The 21575-nt window shown below is 49.9% G+C and overlaps 1 protein-coding gene across 8 annotated transcripts in view; it reads left to right on the forward strand.

Moving 5' to 3' along the window:
* Positions 1 to 67: 67 nt before the first annotated feature.
* The window catches only part of LOC144120418 (dnaJ homolog subfamily C member 28), an 87121-nt gene continuing 65613 nt past the window's right edge, over positions 68 to 21575 (forward strand). For 3 of the 8 annotated variants that reach the window (XM_077652775.1, XM_077652776.1, XM_077652777.1), the window contains exons 1-3: positions 70 to 304; positions 380 to 613; positions 6355 to 6557. In XM_077652775.1, the coding sequence (XP_077508901.1) occupies positions 185 to 304; positions 380 to 613; positions 6355 to 6557 (557 nt within the window). In that variant the 5' untranslated portion in view covers positions 70 to 184. Of the gene's footprint in view, positions 305 to 379; positions 614 to 6354; positions 6558 to 21575 lie in introns of all 8 variants that reach the window. The other 5 variants (XM_077652772.1, XM_077652774.1, XM_077652773.1 and 2 more) reach the window with 4 other exon arrangements.

Raw genomic sequence — 21575 nt, forward strand, 5'->3', positions numbered from 1 at the left:
TACTTACAGAAAATTTGTTTACTTTTTTTAATTTTATATTCCAACACTTACTTAAATCCTCACTTTGTTGCTTTCTCGGTTGAGTCGCACTTTCAAACCGTTTCTGTAGAGTCAAGTTGGCCAAGTCGCAATCAAGTCGGGAATAATCGCAGCCGGTGCAGCTGCGGTTTCGAAATGCCACCAAATGCTGCTGTCGCGTAAATTGTACGTCGTTTTACCGCCACTGGCGGCCCAGGGCAGTGTCACTAGTGGTTTCAGGCTTCCCTCACTTCGAAGACAAAGCAGTAACTGTAAGGCGGTAAAGGTGAGCTTTGTTTTTCAACGCATTCATGTTGCGGCGGCACATACGCATTACGAACAGCTGATCTGAATCACGCAGGAATGCTACCGAGTTCTCGGCGTCAGCGAAGGTTCCAGCATGAGAGAGGTGAAAGAAGCTTTCGTCCACATGGCTCGGAAGTACCACCCGGACAGCAGCAGCGGGACAGCGAACGCGGCCAAGTTCGACGAAATCAAGAGTGCCTATGAAACCGTTCGCGGGCACCTGTCTGGCGACGCCGCTACGGCTTATGACGATGTCTACGAAGTCATGGAAAAGGATTTTGGGATAAAGGTGCTTGAACAAGCTTTAGTGATGCAGGGCCGTGATCTTTGAGTTGCAGGCATTCCAACCGTATTTAAATGCCGCTACAGTACTTCTTTTTTTTTTTAGGGACAGTTTTTTTTATTAAACCGAAATTATTCGAAGATTTTGTCTTATACAGATACGTTTGCGGTGAGAAGTTCCCCTTCAGGCGAGAATAGTGTTGAGCTCCGATTTAGACTACAATTTATAAAGTACCGATTTTTGGTTTTCTGCTAATGTCGAAGCCTTCCTGAACATTAGTCAGTGATTTACATGCTTTTCCGCTCTTTACTAGAGCCAGAACAGTGCAGTTCTCGAAACTGTACGTGGCGAGCGGGCTAATTTGGAGCTAACTTGCAGTCACTCACAGTTCTGCTAACGTCGAAAGCAAACGTGGGAACTTTATGAGCTCAGCTGATGCTTCAACAGCAGTTAAGGTGCATGACATGGATTTCATTCGACGCTGGCACATATTACACTGCGCTCTTTTGTCCATATGTGTGTGGCAGGGTTTTATTTTGCTTTTGAATGGAGACTTACGAAGCATGTGCTAGCCTGTTTGGGAAAAGTATTTGCACATATATGTGTACTGTGCAACGTCGGTGCACGTTATGAGAACCGCATCCGGTCGAAATTAATCTGGAGCCTTCCATTATGGCGTCCCTGTCTCTTTGGAAGGGCTACTGACAGCGACCCCTGTCGTGAGCTATGGCTGAAAGGCCCCGGCATTTTGTGCGTCTACAAGGGCCAGAGGAGCGAGCCTCTTGTTACTGTTGTGGACAAATACCCTCCCAGATCAGTTCTGTTTTCTACATCAGCGAAACGAGAGAGGCTCAAGATTTGTCTCCTTGGCAAGCCCAAAATGTCAACGAGCCCTTCAACGACACCATCTGAGAGCGTACCTTGCTTAGAATGTACAGTTTTCATGAAAAATGTAAAGCCCAAGGGGTTCGCTTCTAAGCCGTGCAGCGAGGCTCCTTCGAGAGATTAGGGTCGCTGAGGGTGCGAAGAGCCGCGCGCTGCAGGGCTGCAAACCCCTTGGGCTGTACACTTTGACAAAGCTCTCACATTCAGTGATGGCAGCATGGCTCGAGCGAAAGTATTTGAGGTACAACGGGGGCGCTACATCGTGATATGGTCGTGGGCCTCAATATTCTGAGGTCCGAACCAGGACCGCTAAATTATCACTATGCTGAGCCTGGCCTGAGCCCGTACCAGCAGTCGGAAAATCCACTCAGACTGCAATAACGCGTGAAGGAGTTGGTTTTGCAAACAAAAAGGAATTGGGTGAGGTGGGTTTGCCCGTTCAGCTATTTTGTCTGTGATCCGAGAGCTAAATGAAAAGTGTTGCATGCGCACGTGAAAAAATGCTTTACGTTACCTCTGCATTTCAGTCATTTTTTACAGCCCGCAATGTGTAATTTTACTTGCCCTATTGAGCGAAAACCCATCTGTTTGTGTGTGTGTGCACGCGCAGAAAAACTTTGAGTTCAGATCAAGTGTCCGGAGAGCAGACTTGCCCTCCTGTCCTTGTCAGACGGTTGAGATCCCTTAAGACGTGGCAGCTTCGAAGGCTTGTCTGATGATGGTCTTCTGCTCTTCCAGGTCCTGGCTGCGTAGAAAAACCCCCCGTGACTCCTTACTGTCCACTAAAGTGGTTGACCGGGGCGCGTGCCCACATCACATGAGCAAGGATTGCTCGTTCTCCACAGGCCCTACATTTGCCGTCGTTTAAGCCCGGCAGGAACCTAGTCAGTGTGGCTGGGTTCAGAAAGGTGTCCACCTGCAACTGCCTCCATGCTGCTTCCTCCTTCTTGCTCAGCTCTCTGAGTGGTTCTGGATAATACCGTCTGCAGAACTGTGGGATGTCAGAAAGAGTATTGCCGCTCGTTTTCTGAAACGTATCCGTCCTCGGAGGGATTCGTGGAGATCGGCCGGAAAGCCAGCCCTCAGGCAAGCTCATAAGCTCCCTCATTACCCTGGAGGGTTGGTGTGCAGGCACCCAAATAAAGAGGACGAGATTCTCAATTTTACCGTTCGACAGTATGCATGCTGCCGCTGGCGATACTCTGCCTAAATCAAAATTGCTTGTCGCAGTCACTCATGACCACCTTTATGTCTTTTTGTGTAAGTGCAAGAGCGATGGCCGCCTCCTCTGCCGTCCTGACCGCACCTCTTCTGAGCGTGCAGCCGCTTAATAACCGGGCACCTTCTTTTGCGACCACCACCACCTTGGCTGTTCGTCCGGCGTACTCCAACGACCTGCCGCCCTGCGTGTTTCCGCTGCAACACTTCCGCCCTGTCTTTCCTGCGTTCCTCATGAAAGGAGGGGTGCATATTCCGTGGCACAAGGGGGATCCTTATATTTCTGCCTCGCTTCCGCAGGAATTCCCACCTCAAGTTGTTCACTTGTGTGAGAGAGCATCCCAACTGCCTGAGGATATGTATCTACCCGTCTTCATGGTTGATGGCGTCCTTATGCAACCTGGCATGTGGCTGTTGAACTGGATCACACAAATTCCACCGGTGGCAGCACCTGCCATCCCAGGGCTGTGGCATGCCACTTAACCGCTGTACCACACTGTACCACTGCGCCAGGAGTGGTATGAGGACAACCTGGGATCTGTGAATTTTAAGTAGAGGAAGACCAGTTCTGCATATATGGGCATTAACACATTAGCTATCGCTTCATACCCTTAAGGCGGGGCGCGGGCCGTGGTTTATGGCGACGACTACCTTCACAAAGTTAGCGCGCAGATCGAAGGTCGCGGCGGCAGCTACGTAGAGCTGTACAAAGGTAGAATTGCCAGCTGTGTGGCATCGGGTTACATCATGCCACGGCGCGTGGCGACTGCATTCACAAAGTGAGGGGTGGTCTTACGCCTTCTCACACGTAAGCAGTCTCTACCGACTTTTTCGATATCCTACTCGAAGCCGCAGTAACAATAACTAACACTTTTTTTATGTACACGACTTCGCGGCTTGAATTGATGGCTGCGTTTCAATGGAAACGAAAAGTAAAAGCGCCTGTTTGTTGCGTAGTATGACTCGTAATGGCCATAGCCAATATGCTCTTCACCGTTGGCATTTCTCATAGTGATGTGTTTTGGAGAGCTGAAGAAAGATGATCTTCGAGCAAAGAAATCAATGTCCTCCTCCAGCGGTTACTACGAGGCTTCCAATCTCCAATCGCGAGTGATAGCGCGAAATCTTGCAGATGCGGTGCGCCTTTTGGTTCAGAGCCGACGGCGTGGTGTGTTTACTGGTAGCTGAAACAGCCTAAGCCGGCAGTGCTCTGTATTTTAGTAGGCGAGAACACTCGTGCAATTCAGGCATGTGTAAGGCGTCACTAAGAACGCCGCTGAGCAAAGCTGAGTTCATTTGGGTCGTTCACACTTGCTGGGAGATGGTCATAATTTGTTCGTTAAAGAGCCAGGGTATGCGCCCTATACTTTCGGATTTGTTTCATTATTTTCAATTTTGCCTTCTATTCAACTAGAATTTTTTTTTTTTACGACAAGTATTTGCAGTGTTTATTTCTTTGCCCCTCTGTTCTGTTAGAATTAAAACTCTTTCATAAAAAAAAATCTACTGCGTAGATGTGTGCTATTCCAGTTCAGCAGCTTTGCATCTCCGTGTAGATAAGCGTGAAGAAAGAAAAAGCTAACTTTTTTTGATTATCGAAACAATGAATAACTGCGCTAAAAGGACGGGACAAGAGAGAAGAATCACACGAGACAAGCACAGACTAACAACTGGTTTATTGCACCAACGCCTTCTTCCTTCGACAACAAAGCGCATGTGCACCAACAGCAAAGACAAAAGCCATAATCATCACGCCAAACCAAGAAACTCCAACTCCTTTTCGGCACGTTGCAAGCTGTCGTTTTTGTGCAATTTGGTTATACCAGATAGGCAAAAGAAGATTGAGTGTGGCACCAACCGCAGGAACAAGTTTGTGAAATGAAGAGTGAATGTAATCTATCAGATTTTGCTGAGCTGTGGTAAGGTGTACGTAGGGCAAACTGGCCGATGCATCAACATTAGATTATTAGAGCATGCCAATTCCTTACCTGATTCTAGAGGGCAGCATCTGCCTAGCCATTGCAAGATCTGCAAGCATGACGATAAAGATTGCACTCCACTTTTCGGCAGCACTAAGATTATCGGACGCGCGAGGGATAAGAAAGAACGTGAAGTTATCGAAGCCTTGGAAATCACGAGATTAGGGCCTGACAAATGTGTTAGCGAGGCTTCCATACACCTGTACCGCAAGGAGTTGGAGTTTCTTGGTTTGGCATGCTGATTATGGCTTTTGTCTTTGCTGTTGGTGCGCATGCGCTTTGTTGTCGATTGAAGGAGGCGTTGGTGCAATAAACCAGTTGTTAGTCTGCGCTTGTCTCGTGTGTTTCTGTGTTTCTTCTCTCTTGTCCCGTCCTTTTTGCGCAGTTATTCATTGTTTCGATAATGTTGGATCAACTAGCCCCTCATCGCACTCTTCTAGTTTTCTTGATTGGTTGATTAAAGACTTTATTATTAGCGATGAAAGTAGGGAGGAGGGTGAATTCCTTGAGTCGTTCTTTTCTGTTTTTCTAATAATGGATCAAACGCAACAAGTAATTACATTTCGAGATGTTTAAGGTCGAACTGGCTACTCGGTTTTTCCCAGAAACACTAGTTTCGCGCTTCCTTTGTTGTCATTCAATTTCCTAGCCTCTGTTCTGCATCTCTCACAATAAGAGCACTGGCCCGGGCTGAAAGATATGCTTTGTTTCGCCGGCCATGGGCATTAATTAGTCCCGGGCCGGGCCCGCATGTGGAAGGCCTGCGTCCTGCTTTTGATTCATTATTGCAGGTTCAAGTGCGGGTCCAACGAAATTTTTCGATAAACATCTGGGGAATTCATTTCTGGCATGCGTTGACGCACGTTTTGTTTGTGTGAAAATTCATGCGATAAGCAACAAGGTGAAATCTGGTGCGCGGCATCCATTCCCTAAAATAAAGGCCTCTACACAAGCTGCTGATGAAGCCCACACTGACCCCGTGTACATTCTTTTCCGTTTCACTGCAGAGGACGTCGTTCGTGCAAGCTCTTTTACAGTGGTTTTCGATGTAACAAAATTCCACATTGAATGAAGGGGTTCGCAGAGTCAGCCCACCTTGTTATATACAAGTTTAATTTTAACGCGGTATCATTAAGGCTCCTTCTGCAGAAAATTCGGCGTCAGCATTGTAAGTGAAAAAGTAGGTGGCCCACCTGCCCCCTATGTCACGTGACCTTGTGGCGTCATCAGAACCTGCCCACCGTGGCAGGTAGCAGTTAAATTAATGATTGGTTGCGAGAGGTTATTCGGGGATGAGCAACCTTGGTTTCAAAAGCTCCACTGATGGATGTTTTCTAAACAGCAACCTGCCGGGGCAGTGGTGCTGCACCACAGCCCCAGCAGTGGTATGAGGATTCCCAGCGATCTGTGAATGCAAAGTAGAGATTTCCCATGTGTGCAAAGTGGAACGCAAAGAGGACCCCAGGCCTCTGTAAGAACCCATTAAAGCTATTGCGTCATGCCCTTATGGCGGCCCGTCAGTGATGGCCTGGTCGTGAGTAATACACGGCTGCTAAGAACCTCCATGCTGAAACGCTGAGCTTTTGTTTGATAAAATGTGCCTGCATGTTCGTTGTTAGCGCTATTCACAAACTTCTCTCAAGTGTTGAATCCGACTCTGCGCAGCACACCGTTCCACAGCACCGCCAGTACCTGAGCTTTGAGGGCGTGGGCCACGGGACCCCGACGCAGCGCTGGCAGCAGTACCAGCAGCACCGGCTGCGGCAGGCTGCCCAGAGGGTGCATGACCACCGCCTGGGCAGCAACAGAGTGGAGGAGCGGACGCTTGTGCTCAAGGACGCCACGCTGGCACGCCAGTACAAGACCACGTGAGTGCGCAGCATGCATAGGGGTCTGTGATGTGATGTGACGATCGCCGCCATGCACACGCCTCTCGAGGAATAAGAAGCGACATCTTGCACATGTTAGACGATGTCATCACATTTATTTATTCCTATAGTGCCTGTGACAAGCACGAAGGAAGCACGACACACAAATCTGTTACTGTACGAAACAAAACTCTTATTGCAACTAAAGTAATAAAGCACACAAGTGTGATTTTACATAAGTACTTAAAACAGATCACTGGAAGAATGACCTGAAACAGAATCATGTGATGCATGCGGCATATCAAAAACTGGCCGCAGACACTATCTCATCCGCCAGCACCACGAACAGATTTGGAGCTGTGGCGGCGCCGCGAGATGCAGACGACTCTCCTAACCGCGTCTCCACTGCCAACTTCTTTTTTCCTGTTTTTGGCTTATCGCCTCTCTTCACCCATGCAAGCAGTTTGTCGCATGCCCGAGAACTCAGATGGGAGGGGTAACTGCTAGACTTCAATTGGAAGCACGACACGAAGCACGACACGACACGAAGCATGACACACAAATCTGTTACTGTACGAAACAAAACTCTTATTGCAACTAAAGTAATAAAGCACACAAGTGTGTTTTTACATAAGTACTTAAAACAGATCACTGGAAGAATGACCTGAAACAGAATCATGTGATGCATGCGGCATATCAAAAACTGGCTGCAGACACTATCTCATCCGCCAGCACCACGAACAGATTTGGAGCTGTGGCGGCGCCGCGAGATGCAGACGACTCCTAACCGCGTCTCCACTGCCAACTTCTTTTTTCCTGTTTTTGGCTTATCACCTCTTCACCCATGCATGCTGTTCACCCATGCATGTTTGTCGCATGCCCGAGAACTCAGATGGGAGGGGTAACTGCTAGACTTCAATTGGGCAGCTTGATCAGAGATGGGCATCCTCACGAGGGCAAGCCCTCATGAGGGCGTCCTCACCCTCACCTCATGAGCATTTGGCTCGGTGAGGTGAGGGAGGATGGGAGCATTAAAATTCGTGAGGACGAGGGTGTGGGAAGAAAGACATAGTGAGGTGAGGGCGAGGGAAGGAAGATATGGTGATGTGAGGGTGAGGGAGGGCAAAATGCACTGTCTGAGGGCGACGGTGGTGGCCCGAAACGTACTCCGGGCTAACATTTTCTGTCTGTGCAGCCCGTTATGAATTAACGTTTTAAAGCGCTAGTTCGTAACCCCGCCGCGGTGGCTCAGTGGTTAGGGCGCTCGACTACTGATCCGGAGTTCCCGGGTTCGAACCCGACCGAGGCGGCTGCGTTTTTATGGAGGAAAAACGCTAAAGCGCCCATGTGCTGTGCGATGTCAGTGCACGTTAAAGATCCCCAGGTGGTCGAAATTATTCCGGAGCCCTCCACTACGGCACCTCTCTCTTCCTTTCTTCTTTCACTCCCTCCTTTACCCTTCCCTTACGGCGCGGTTCAGGTGTCCAGCGATATATGAGACAGATACTGCGCCATTCCCTTTCCCCAAAAAACCAATTATTATTAAAGCGCTAGTTCGAGTGAAGGTTTCCGGGGAAGACGTTTCTGCAGTCTGGGGGTACACGAGACGAACACGAAAGTCACGGAGCTGCACGCTTTCTTCGTCGCCATGATGCACTACACCGCTGACAAAGCTATGCCTATAAAAGCGATCTTCTAACTCAAAAAGCCTATTTTTTAAAATTCTGTAAAGTTTTAGGTGAAACACCTCGTATAGAGCGCTAACAAGGAGGCACTGCATGGTCGGACCGTGCGGGTGGCAGCCTGTCCAACTCGAACCGTGGGGCCACAGTCAACATTTTCATTATCAGCCCCGAGTCTGTCGGATGGTCAGAGTCTAGAGTAAAACGTGTAGAAATTACTGTATTTATTCGAATCTAGAGCCGATAGTTTTTTTAAAATAATCATATTCCTAACTCTAGGGTCGGCTTAGATTCAAGGATTTTAAAAAACGTGCCAGTTTTTCATTGAAACTGCTAAATGCGGTACATGGCTAGCGCCATCTAGAAAAGTCAGTATCGCAGCCGCTACTAGCCGTGCCAGTAGCCAACCGTACACAAGCGAGGTCGCCATTTTGACCTGTGTCGTGTCAGCCGTATCGGTGTGCGGCGTGGTGCTATCGCGATGGCACCAAGCAGGAGATGCCACTACAGTGCCGCTTTCAAGCGAAAAGTTGTAATAGTTGCAGAGGCATCGTTGAACCTTCAAGCCGGGCGAGACTTCGGCGTCGACGAGAAAAACGTCCGTCGTTAGAGGGGACAACGACAGCAGCTTTTTGCATGCGCCGCAACGAGGATGGCATTTAGCAGACCAAAGAAAGGCCGTCACCACGAAGTGGAGATAGTTTTGGCCGACTTTGTTCGGGCGCAGAGAGCAGCTGCTGTTCCAGTGACAACAGAAGTGCTCCAAGCGAAAGCTAGGGAACTTGCGAGGGAGCGAGGCCTAATGCCAAAGGATTTCAAAGCCAGCCGGGGCTGGCTTCAGAAATTCATGAAGCGCTTCGTCTTCAGCCTCCGACATCGCACTTCAACCACCCAGAAGCTGCCAAGCGATTTCGAAGAAAAGCTGATAGCTTTTTAGCGCTATGTGCTGCGAAAGAGAGAAGTGGCAGGCTACAAACGTTGTTCGATAATCAAGAATGTCCTATCATTCAATATCCTGTCTATAAATCATAACAAACGAGCAGAAAAGCATATAAATGCAAAGTTTGCTCAAAATAAGCGATGGCTTGCTCTCCTATTGGCCAAGCATTGCAGGCCACAAAAGCCAATATTTCGTGCTTAACAGGCGCACTTTTAAAAAGAAATATGTTCTTAAAAAAAATGTTGTTGCTTCGACATTTTAAAAGGTTTTTCCACAACACTTCAGAAAACAAAAACCTTTTATTGGTGTCGTGTGCTGTTCCGTTTTCGCTACTATGGCTTCTGCACACTACTTTTACGCCAGCTTGCCACGGTGGCTGAGTGGTTACGGCGCTCGGCTGCTAGCCCGAAAGACGCGGGTTCGATCCCGGCCGCGGCGGTCGAATTTTGATGGAGGCGAAATTCTAGAGGCCCGTGTACTCTGTGATGTCGGTGCACGCTAAAGAACCCCAGGTGGTCGAAATTTCCGAAGACCTTCACTACGGCATCCCTCATAGCCTGAGTCGCTTTGGGACGTTAAACCCCTATAAACCATAAACTAATTTTACGCCAAAGTCGTCTACGCACGGAGCGCGCCGTGGATACGGAATGGGACATCTCAGTAATGCCACTCTACGTTCCTGAAAAAAGCCTACTGTCCCGCACCAAGTAGCTCATCGCCCCATGATGCTTTGCGTGCCCATGAAGGTTCAGGTGCAGCGCCGCCAGCCTTCCCTCTAGTTAATAGTAAGAAACTCTTATGGGTGCCAAGGAGGTGAAGGTGCGCTCTGTGGGCTACGAGAAGCAGCGCGCATCTGTGGTGCTGTGCTGCACAGCTGATGGACATAAACTCCCTCCTTATATGATATTGCCACACTACTAACTCCTCTAGTGGCGCCGTACTGCGGCTAAACTGCATTTCCTGGCAGTTGGCAAGCCTTGAGCCATCTCGGGTCTAGATGCTTTGTCGTCTTCATCTCTCGTGCTGCCTTGCGCGTCCAAACAATGATCTGCGCGTATAAGTAACGCAAGTAAACCAGCCCTGCGTACGTCAACCGTTTCTCTGTGACATATTTGGTGGAGCCGCTGGGTAACGGCCCATGTATGCTGACCTCGAGGGCACCCTTGACATCAGTTCTCAACGCGTGGCTACAACACTAGTCCACAAGGTGAGCCGCTGCCTGCGAGGCCTAGAACCCGAGTTCGGCCAACTCACAACATTGGCAAGGGCCATGACGTCCACTATGGCTAGCCAGACAAGTCAGCATTCTGGGAATGCTTCGCCGTTCGTCCTCCACACACCTCGGTTGCCCCCATCGTTCCACGGTGAGAGGTCTGAGGACGCCGAAGACTGGTTGGCCAGCTTCGACCGTGTGGCGGGTTTCAATGAGTGGGATGGCGAGCGCAAATTACGGAACGTCTACTTTGCACTACGGGACTTGGCCAAGACGTGGTATGAGAACCATGAAGCTTCCTTCACTAACTGGGAGGTTTTTCGCCGAGAGCTCTTAGCCACGTTCAGCACTAGCGAAAGAAAGGAGAAGGCTGAAATTGCATCGCAATCGAGGTCGCAGCAGCCAAACGAGAGCGTTGCCATGTTCATTGAGGACTTGACGCGACTTTTCAATTGCGCCGACTCTGGTATGCCCGAGGCCAAGCAGGTACGTCACTTAATGCGCGGCGTAAAAGAGCAGTTGTTTACAGACTGGTACGTGACCCGCCAAAAACTGTGGCCAACTTTGCGAAGGAGGCAACAAGCATGGAGTGCTCTCTGCAGGAACGTGTCATGTCACGCACTACGATTGTCAGGCTAGTGTAGCAGCCGCTCACCACTGTACGCCTACGTCGCTACCCACTGAGGAGCTTCGAGAGCTTGTGAGAAGCCTGGTACCCGAAGAACTCGAGAAACTTTGCTTCGAAGCTCCACAGGCCAGCGTCGCAGCCATACCGGACGTGGTCCAGGATGAAGTCCGGCGAGTTGTTCAGCCGCAGCCGGCACCCTACGTGATGACGTACAGTGAAGCACTACAAAGCCATCCTGGGCCAGTGATGCAAGCTTTCCCCCCGTCACTCCTGTGCCTTCACTGCGGTATCCAATTGCAGCTACACCTGCCGAACTGCAGGAATCCCGGTCCACCATGAGAAAAGCGCACGTTTGGCGTACTCCAAACAATAGGCCACTCTGCTACCATTGCGGGGAACCCCGCCACATTCTCCGTCACTGCCCCTACCGCAGAATGGGCTTGCGGGGGTTTTCCCCTGACGCACCTCGACCGCGCTATGGAGAACGGCCGCGGGATATCGAGCAATGTCTGTCCGATAACGTGCACCAATCGACATCGCAGCGACGCCAGTCCCGGTCACCATCTTCAAGGCGGTTTTCTTCGCCAAGCCGCCCGGCATCTTCTGGCCAACTCAGAGGCACGTCCCCACATCGGGAAAACTGAAGACTGCGTCCTCCGGGGGTAGGGCCGCCGCTATTGGACCAAGTCAAGAGCCTCTACCCGACGATCCGCGGCTACGATCCGAGCGACGACTACTTGACCTCACGACCTCAACGACGACACGCTGTGACCGACTGGTTTCTGCCGAAATCGATTCCCTGCTACGATCCAACCGATGACCTCAACGACGACGTGCTGTGACCAACTGGTGTCTGCCAAATCCCAGTAACCGCTGATAACCGCAATGTGACCGCACGTGTGGATACCGGTGCTGATTTTTGTGTAATGAGCAGTCGGTTAGCCACGGCCTTCAGAAAGGTTCTGACCCCTTGGTCTGGACCGCAGATCCGCACCGCCAGTGGCCATGTGGTTAAGAAATCTAAAGTCTGACGAAAACTCATCTGGTCGGGAAGAAGATTCATGAATGAAGTAAAAGGAACGCCGACCAAAAGGTTGTTGTTTAAAACGAAGACGTTTCGGCTTCCATGCGGAAGCCTTGATCACTGGGCCGAAAGCCCAAAGCACAAAGCTTAAGTAAATCCAGATGGGCTTTGAAAGCAGCGAGACGCATGGATAGCGAAACGTACTGGCGCTTAAGCTTTGTGCTTTGGGCTTTCGGCCCAGTGATCAAGGCTTCCATATGGAAGCCGAAACGTCTTCGTTTTAAACAACCTTTTGGTCGGCGTTCCTTTTACTTCATTCATGGCTATGTGGTTATGCCGATTGGCGTCTGCACGTCACGAATCCAGATCCGCGGTGCTACTTTCCCTGGTTGCTTTGCTGTGCTGCCCGAGTGCTCCAAAGACCTGATATTTGGTTTGGATTTCCTCGGAGTACTGTGCCGTCATCATCCTCCAGGAGCTGGTTGTGTCATTTTCCACTCAGCCCCCTGTTGACGGCGATCCCAAGCCACGCAGGACTAAGTTACGCGTCTATGACGACCACATATTGATCCCGTCAAGATCCAGCATGTTTGTTACCGTAGATTGCGATAACAGCACCGGAATTTGTGGCATCGCTGAAACAACATGTTGCGGCTCCTTGGTCGGCAAGTCTGTGTTGCTCGAGGAATTGTTGAACTGAACAATGGCCGAGCCGAACTCTTGGTGACCAATTTTGGCTGTGAACCTCAGTGTTTGCCTGGCAGAACAGCTATTGCGTATTTGGAGGAACTCGGCGAATCCGCGGGACAGCACGCTTTGTCCGAAGCCCCGGCATCTGTGGAGGAACCGACCACTCAAATAAAAACTGACGTGAACCCAAACCTCCCATCTAATCAGATACGCTGCCTTTAAAGCGTTATCCAGTCTTTCTGCGACTGCTTTGCCTCGACCTCCAAGGTTAGACAGACACCGCTCGCAAAGCACCGAATTATAGTTGACGCCAACCAGCGGCCGTTATGTCAGCCGCCTTACCGGATCTCTTCGAAGGAGCGTAATGCCATTCGCCGCCAATTTCAAAAAATGCTCCAGGACGACGTGATACAGCCGTCGATGAGCACGTGGGCGTCGCCTGTTGTTCTAGTAGCAAAGAAAGATGGAACCCTACGGTTCTGCGTTGATTACAGACGTTTAAACAAAGTCACAAAAAAAGGATGTTTATCCTTTCCCGCGTATTGATGACTCCCTGGACTGGCTGCGCCACGTGAAGTACTTCTCATCGCTAGATTTACGAAGCGGCTATTGGCAAATTGAGGTGGACGAATGCGACCGGGAAAAAACCGCCTTTATTGCACCGGACGGTCTGTACGAATTCCGGGTGCTCCCTTTCGGCCTGTGCTCGGCTCTTGCAACTTTCCAGAGGATGATGGACACCGTTCTTGCCGATCTTAAATGCCAGTCCTGTCTTGTGTACTTGGACAACGTTGCCATCCTCTCAGACACGTTCAAAGGGCACCTGAGACGCCTGCGCGCTGTGTTCAAAGCAATTCGGTCGGCCAGTCTTTCCCTGAAGCCCGAAAACTGTCACTTCACTTTCGAAGAGTTGAAGCTTCTGGGCCACATCGTGAGCGCTAAAGGGGTTAGCCCAGACCCCAATAAGACTGCTGCCGTGGCTGCTTTTCCTGTGCCCACCAATAAGTGCAGTGTGCGCCGCTTTCTGGGTCTCTGTGCCTATTATCGGCGTTTTGTGCAGAACTTCTCCCAGATTGCTGAGCCCCTCACCCGACTCACGAAAGATTCCGAACTGTTCTTCTGGCGCCTGGAGCAGCAGCAAGCCTCTGAAGACCTCCACACTCGTCTCCAAAGTACGCCCATCTTTGGACACTTCGACGAGTCAGCTGACACTGAACAGCACACAGACGACAGCAACATCAGCCTTGGTGCGGTCCTTGTGCAGAAGCAGGATAGTCTCGAACGCGTAATCGCATACGCGAGCTGCACCTTGTCATGATCTGAGGCGAACTATTCCACCACCGAAAAAGAATGCCTGGCCATTGTGTGGGCGGTAACCAAATTTCGCCCGTACCTATATGGCCGCCCTTTCAGGGTCATCAGTGGCCACCACTCGCTGTGTTGGCTGGTAAACCTCAAAGATCCCTCGGAACAGCTTGCACTCTGGAGCCTTCGACTTCAGGAATTCGATGTCACAATCGTCTATAAGTCTGGTAGGAAGCACAGTGATGCAGACTGTTTGTCTCGTGCTCCTATCGAGGACCCCCGAGCTGACCCCGACGACGATTCTGTTTTTCTTGGCGCCATCTCCACGTCCATTCTCATTCAGCACTACGGTCCCTCATTGAGTATCTGGAAGGAAGTGCTCAGTCTACCCTGAGAATCTTTTCGCGCGGGCTGTCGTCGTTCTTTTTACGTGACAGCGTCCTGTGTAAGAAAAACTACAGTCCAACAGAAGCTGTCTATCTACTCGCCGTGCCTACGGCCCTTCGCGACGAAGTCCTGCAGGCGAGCCATGATGACCCATCTTCTGGTCACCTGGGTTTTTGTCGAACTTTGGCACGAATGCGGCAAAAATACTGCTGGCCCAGGGTTGCTGCAGTTGTGAAGTGTCACGTAAGAACTTGCTGCGAGTGCCAGCGTCGCAATACGCCGCCAACTAAGCCAGCCGGTTTACTTCAGCCTATTGATCTGCCTCAGGTCCCCTTCCATCAAGTCGGCATGGACTTACTCGGCCCATTTCCAGAGTCCTCGCTGGGTAACCGCTACATTGGGGTCGCCACCGACTACCTCAGCCGATACTGTGAGACTAAACCTCTTCCCCATGGTACTGCTGACGCAATTGCGAACTTTTTCATTCAAAACATTGTGTTTCGTCACGGTGCACCCATCATCGTTTTAACTGACAGGGGAACAGCGTTCACCTCGGCCCTTACGTAGGAGGTTATGCGGCTGAGCGGCACCAGTCACCGCAAAACAACCGCTTACCACCCTCAAACGAACGGCCTCACCAAACGGCTCAACAAGACGATCGCCGACATGATTTCCATGTATGTCGACGCAGACCACCGGAGCTGGGACGCGATACTCCTTTACGTCACCTTTGTCTATAATACTGCGGTCCTGGAAACAACACGCTTCACTCCATTTCGTTTAGTACATGGTCTCGAAGCCACAACCATGCTGGATGCAGTGCTGCTTTCAGTTAGTGCTACCCCCTCTGTTATGGGTGCTGCCCAATTTGTTCGTTACACTGAGGCCGCCCGCCAACTCGTTCGACAGTGCATCCGACACCAGCAAGTCCACGACGCTCGGCGCTATAACCTCCGCCACCGAAATGTGCGTTACCAGCCTGGCGAACAAGTCTGGGTGTGGAGCCCAATCCGCATGCGAGGACGCTCTGAGAAGCTTCTACGCAGATACATTGGCCTCCACGAGGTGCTCTGCCAGCTCAGTTAAGTTACCTACGAAGTTCTCCCCCAGGGAACAGTTTGCTCTTCTAGACGGCCGACCTCCGAAGTTGTCCACGTTGCCCGGATGAAGCCGTACCACGCCCGCTAGCCCCTCGTGCGTGTCTACACTACACGCCAGACACGTGCAACTACCCTTGTGGTCCTGCCTCCCATTGCTACCACACCGCTATCAAACTTGCTATCAAACTATCGCTCTTCGTCCGTTGGAAGCAAGCTAGAATTATGCAATAGCTGCCGGATTCGTATGCATACCGGCTATAGCGGCCGGGAAGAGCAAAAGTTTGACTTTTGTCAGAGCAGTGCAGCTGAAATTGGGCTCTCCCGAGACCGTCGCAAGCACGCCAGAATTATGCGCCTACCAGATACGTATCCATGCCGCTTATAGCAACCGCGAAAAGCGAAAGTTTCAGTCGTGTCAGAGGAGTGCAGCTGAAATTGGGCGCTCCCGAGACTGTCGGAAGCGTGCTAGAATTATGCCACGCCTGCCAAATACGTATGCATGCTGGCTATAGCAACCGCGAAGACCGAAAGTTTCAGTCGTGTCAGAGCAGTGCAGCTGAAATTGGCCGCACCCGCGACCGTCGGAAGCGCGCTATAATTATGTAACGCCTGCCGGATTCGTATGCATACCGGCTATAAGCGGCCGGGAAGAGCGAAAGCTTGAGTCATGTCAGAGCAGTGCAGCTGAAATTGGATGCTCCCGAGGCTGTCGGAAGCGTGCTAGAATTATGCAACGCCTGCCGGATATGTATCCGTGCCGGCTATAGCAACCGCGAAAAGCGAAAGTTTCAGTCGTGTCAGAGGAGTGCAGCTGAAATTGGGCACTCCCGAGACAGTCGGAAGTGCGCTAGAATTATGCAACGCCTACCAGATATGTATCCATGCCGGCTATAGCAACCGCAAAGAGCGAAGGTTTCAGTCATGTCAGAGCAGTGCAGCTGAAATTGGGTGCACTCGCGACCGTCGGAAGCGCGCTAGAATTATGCAATGCCTGCCAGATACGTACGCATGCCAGCTATAGCAACCGCGCAGAGCAAAAGTTTCAGCCGTGTCAGAGCAGTGCTGCTGAAATTGGCCGCACCCGCGACCGTCGGAAGCGCGCTAGAATTATGCAACACCTGCCGGATTCGTATGCATACCGGCTATAGCGGCCGGGAAGAGCGAAAGCTTGAGTCATGTCAGAGCAGTGCAGCTGAAATTGGATGCTCCCGAGGCTGTCGGAAGCGCGCTAGAATTATGCAACGCCTGCCGGATTTGTATGCATACCGGCTATAGTGGCCGGGAAGAGCGAAAGTTTGAGTAGTGTCAGAGCAGTGCAGCTGAAATTGGGCGCTCCCGAGACTGTCGGAAGCGCGCTAGAATTATGCAACGCCTACCAGATACGTATCCATGCCGGCTATAGCAACCGCAAAGAGCGAAGGTTTCAGTCATATCAGAGCAGTGCAGCTGAAATTGGGCGCTCCCGAGACTGTCGGAAGCGCGCTAGAATTATGCAACGCCTACCAGATACGTATCCATGCCGGCTATAGCAACCGCAAAGAGCGAAGGTTTCAGTCATGTCAGAGCAGTGCAGCTGAAGTTGGGTGCACTCGCGACCGTCGGAAGCGCGCTAGAATTATGCAATGCCGGCTATAGCGGCCGGGAAGAGCGAAAGCTTGAGTCATGTCAGAGCAGTGCAGCTGAAATTGGATGCTCCCGAGGCTGTCGGAAGCGCGCTAGAATTATGCAACGCCTGCCGGATTTGTATGCATACCGGCTATAGTGGCCGGGAAGAGCGAAAGTTTGAGTAGTGTCAGAGCAGTGCAGCTGAAATTGGGCGCTCCCGAGACTGTCGGAAGCGCGCTAGAATTATGCAACGCCTACCAGATACGTATCCATGCCGGCTATAGCAACCGCAAAGAGCGAAGGTTTCAGTCATATCAGAGCAGTGCAGCTGAAATTGTGTGCACCCGTGACCGTCGGAAGCGCGCTATAATTATGTAACGCCTGCCGGATTCGTATGCATGCCGGCTATAGCAACCGCGCAGAGCGAAAGTTTCAGCCGTGTCAGAGCAGTGCAGCTGAAATTGGGTGCTCCCGAGGCGGTCGGAAGCGTGCTAGAATTATGCAACACCTGCCGGATACGTATGCATGCCGGCTATAGCGACCGCGAAGAGCGAAAATTTCAGTCGTGTCACGCTATAGCGCACGCATTACGTAGCGTGAAACGCGGTATCTGAAAGGGGATGAAGAGGGGGCGTGCGAGAGGAGGCGAGTGGAGAGGAAGTGGCAACACCACATGGCCGCTAACAGCAACTCTATGGCCGTCAAACTCGGCTGTACTAAATCTGTCGTGCTGTCTGGCATTATTGGTACTGCAGTCTGGTCGCCATTTAAGTTACGCCAGCCGGATCCATGCCGTCGTCGACTCTTACCGTGGGCACTTGACCGACAAAGTGAAAGCTGCGCTCGCCCAAGTGAACACGGACCTCGCTGTCATACTGGGTGGCATGACGGGCCAGTTGCAGCCACTTGATGTTTGCATCAACAAACCTTTCAAGGATCGTCTGCAGAAATATTACACGGACTGGTTGACTGACGAAGACCACACGCTAAAGGCAACGGGCCACATCAAATGTGCATCGCTATCGCAGCTGGCGGGCTGGGTAGCTTCAGTGTGGGATGACATCCCTGGTACTTTGATCGTGTGCACCATTAAATAGTGCAGCATATCTAATGCGCTTGACAGTACCGAAGATAGTGCACTGTTTGAAGGTGACAGTGACAAGGAACACAGCGACGAGTCTACCAGCGACGATGACGTTGAATGAGCTCTGCAAGTTCAGATTCAATAAATGCTGTTTGCATTTTGTCAATTCTGTCCTCGCTCTTTTTTTTTTGTTCGGCCTACATTCGAGGTAATATATTTTTTTTTTATTGGCTTCGGACTTTAAGGGGTTGGCTTAGAATCGGGGTCGGCTTAGATTCGAGTAAATACGGTATACCTAGTAAGGCTGTTGAATTCCCACGCTTAAACCTTGTTTCCCGGAACTAAGTCCGACTTCAGCTTAGTGAGGATTCAAAGAACTGGCTGCAGCACAAAAACTGCTGCTACGAAATTCCACTGTCAAATCAAAGCCTGTTGCAGCATTGGCGTGAAATTTTTTAATTCATACTTTGACGAGTTCAGTATAGTCGTATCTTTATATTTTCGCTGGAATTGCGGTGTAGGAAAGCGGTGCCGAAATGTGGGGGGCAAAGGCAACCACTGCAGTCTTATGTAAATTAAGCAGCAGCTTAACCACCCTTGTCTGAATCATCTCTCGCTCCGCCTTGTACGAGGTGCTAAAGAAGAAAAAGTTGTACTGCTCTCCAAATAACAGGAACATCTCTTGGTTTATTTCTGTCCCTGGTGAGTCATGTGACCGCGCACGTAATCGCGCATCTGATTATACGAAGCAAGTTTCTTGCAGGCATGGTAGGGAATTGACACTCTCAGCATATGGGTAATGCCTAGACATGCAAGCAAAAAATCACAGGTGGCTGGGGTTAACCACGAATTATCGTGTGCTAGTACCATTAGTCCTGGGGCGGCTTGCACGAAGCAATTTCAAGTCTAATCTTATTTGCAGCCTAAAATCTCTCTCAGCTTTGAGAAAGGGAAAGGCACATAGCTGATTCGCTATGTCGGTGGACACCCCAAGTGCGCCACAAACGCCAACTTAAAGCTTGGCAACCCTAGCTTTTATTTTCCGACAAAGTGAGCCAGCTATGTGCCTTTTGTTTTCTTAAAACCCAAAAGAGGTTTTAGACTGGGAACTACACTGTCTTAATTGTTTCTTGCAAGCTCGCCCTGGCTTTGCATGGTGTATCCTGCCTCTATGAACTGCTAACCAATGTCATCATCTTTGTCACGTACCCGTGTTCGCACGTGTTGAACTGCCAGTCTATCACGCTGTAGTTTGAAAGCGTGGTTTTCATATTCCATCCGTGTTCATGGAAGCGTCATCAGACGACCATGCAGCAAACTGCATGAAATGGTGGGAGGTTAGAAGCGGTGAAATTCAGAAGGCCTAGTCCTATCGCATTGTCATTGGGTAATGAAAATTAAGCGATCTACAAACTTTCCTTGCTCTGAGTCTATCCTGTGCTTAGCATTTGTTGTAATGGTCGTGGTAAACGCTACTGCATTGTTTTCTAAATATTCTTCGTGTACATTAGTTTTTGTGCACAGACACAGCAATGCACTGACTCATTTGAGCAGTGCATTTAGATAAAAATGGAATGTTATAAGTACAAGACACATGTATGCATGCAGTGTGTGCCAGAAGTAAAGGCAGAGTGATAGTTTGGGGCTCAACTCGTAGCTGTCTCGGTTTTGTCTCACGTATTAGCTCAAACAACGCACACACATGTACACGCAGACAAACAACAATATAAGCATCTAGCCTGTCGTCCAACAGTGACTTGAGGGCTTGTCTTATTACTGTTTATGTTTATTACTGTTGTGTTTATTACTCAGTAATATCGCCAGAAGTTGCAGACTACAAAAAACTACTCGAGTTTTAAAACGACTGTTAGTGAGGGTGAGGAAGGAAAAGTAAAAATGAGGGCATTTGTCCAGTTGGACCTTACACATCACACGTTCATTGATTCTTTATTCACATTGGCTCATTTTAGGCATGAGAATACCATATATACTCACCTAATGAACCCACTTTTTTTTTTCAGAAAAGTTGACATCAGTTTGGAGGGAGGGTTCTTTACGCGGGAAAAAATTTTCATATTTTTTTGGAAAAGTCGAAATTTCATATTCATATCATACCTCCGTCCGTTCTTCGGTTATCAACAAATGCACGCGGTCAGACGTGTTCGTTCATGCCTTTGTTGTTTAGTGTCGTTCACTTTGATGCGATCCGCCATTTTTTGGTAGCCAGCGGCGGCGTGAGATAACGCAAACATGCTGAACACGGGCCCTGCAGGTCAGGTCCGCGCTTTTTATGAGAGGTTAAAAAACACAAACACAGGATGGCTGCGAGTGTGTAATGCGAATGTTTAAGCCTTTGCTTAGAGTGCACAACCTCTTGGTGCTCTGCCAAGTTTGCTGACCTCGCCGCACCCCCTCCCCCCCTTCTTCTGGCAGGAGATAAACAAGCCGTGGCTGGCAGCATCTTGGCGTGCTGCCAAGGCCTGCACTGCGAAAACTGAGAAATCCGCTACAAAAACTGAAGGCTAAAAAGAAAATTCTAGACGGCAAAATTGGGGGGCGGGTTCATTATGGGAGTATATATGGTATGATGCCATTTTTCACCAGTTTTCTGTGGCCCGACTTATAGTTCAGGAAAGACTTGGTGGAATGACCCGACTTATAGTTCAGGAAAGACTTGGTGGAATAAGGAGAGTATAACCAACACACATGGTGTACTACTTCTATGTGTAGTCTAGAAATTGGAGTACCCCATCTTTTGGAAGTTGTGTCGTGAAAGTTAGTCCTTGTGCACTTTCTTTAAGCACCTTCAAAACATCTGCTAGTCATCGCGTGGTGTCTCCCTTATGAATAAATGCGATGTAATTGTCTGCATAGCAAAAAATTCTTACAACTAGCCCTCCACAGCTACTATCAATTAATCTGTCTACCCAGGCGAGGAAGATGTTTGAAGGTATCAGTGCTACTTTAGACCTGGCACATATACCATCATTTTGGACAAACGACCTTCCCTTCCATTCAGTTGCAGTCCACTGGAGGTCAAGAGACAAGATCTCTAACAAGATGTCGAGGGAAACGGCACATCTTGCGATGAATTCTGTTTCATCATTGTGTTCAGCAGTTTGTTTTTCACAACGAATCATTACCAACTTGTTCAAATCTCAGCCATTCTACAGCCTTTCCACGGCATGTGATTTCACATTGACGTGTTTTCGTAAAAACATACACCATGCGAGCATTTACATAAATACCTGGCACTACATGAAAAAAAATATGTGAACTACACGCGATTTTGCTCTGATGACGTAAATAAAGCAAGTGCAGTAAAACACGTTGCAGGGCACGTTGGCGCATGGTTTCTGG

The sequence above is a fragment of the Amblyomma americanum genome, chromosome 2 (assembly GCF_052857255.1).
Source record: "Amblyomma americanum isolate KBUSLIRL-KWMA chromosome 2, ASM5285725v1, whole genome shotgun sequence".
In the NCBI taxonomy this organism is placed as follows: domain Eukaryota; kingdom Metazoa; phylum Arthropoda; class Arachnida; order Ixodida; family Ixodidae; genus Amblyomma; species Amblyomma americanum.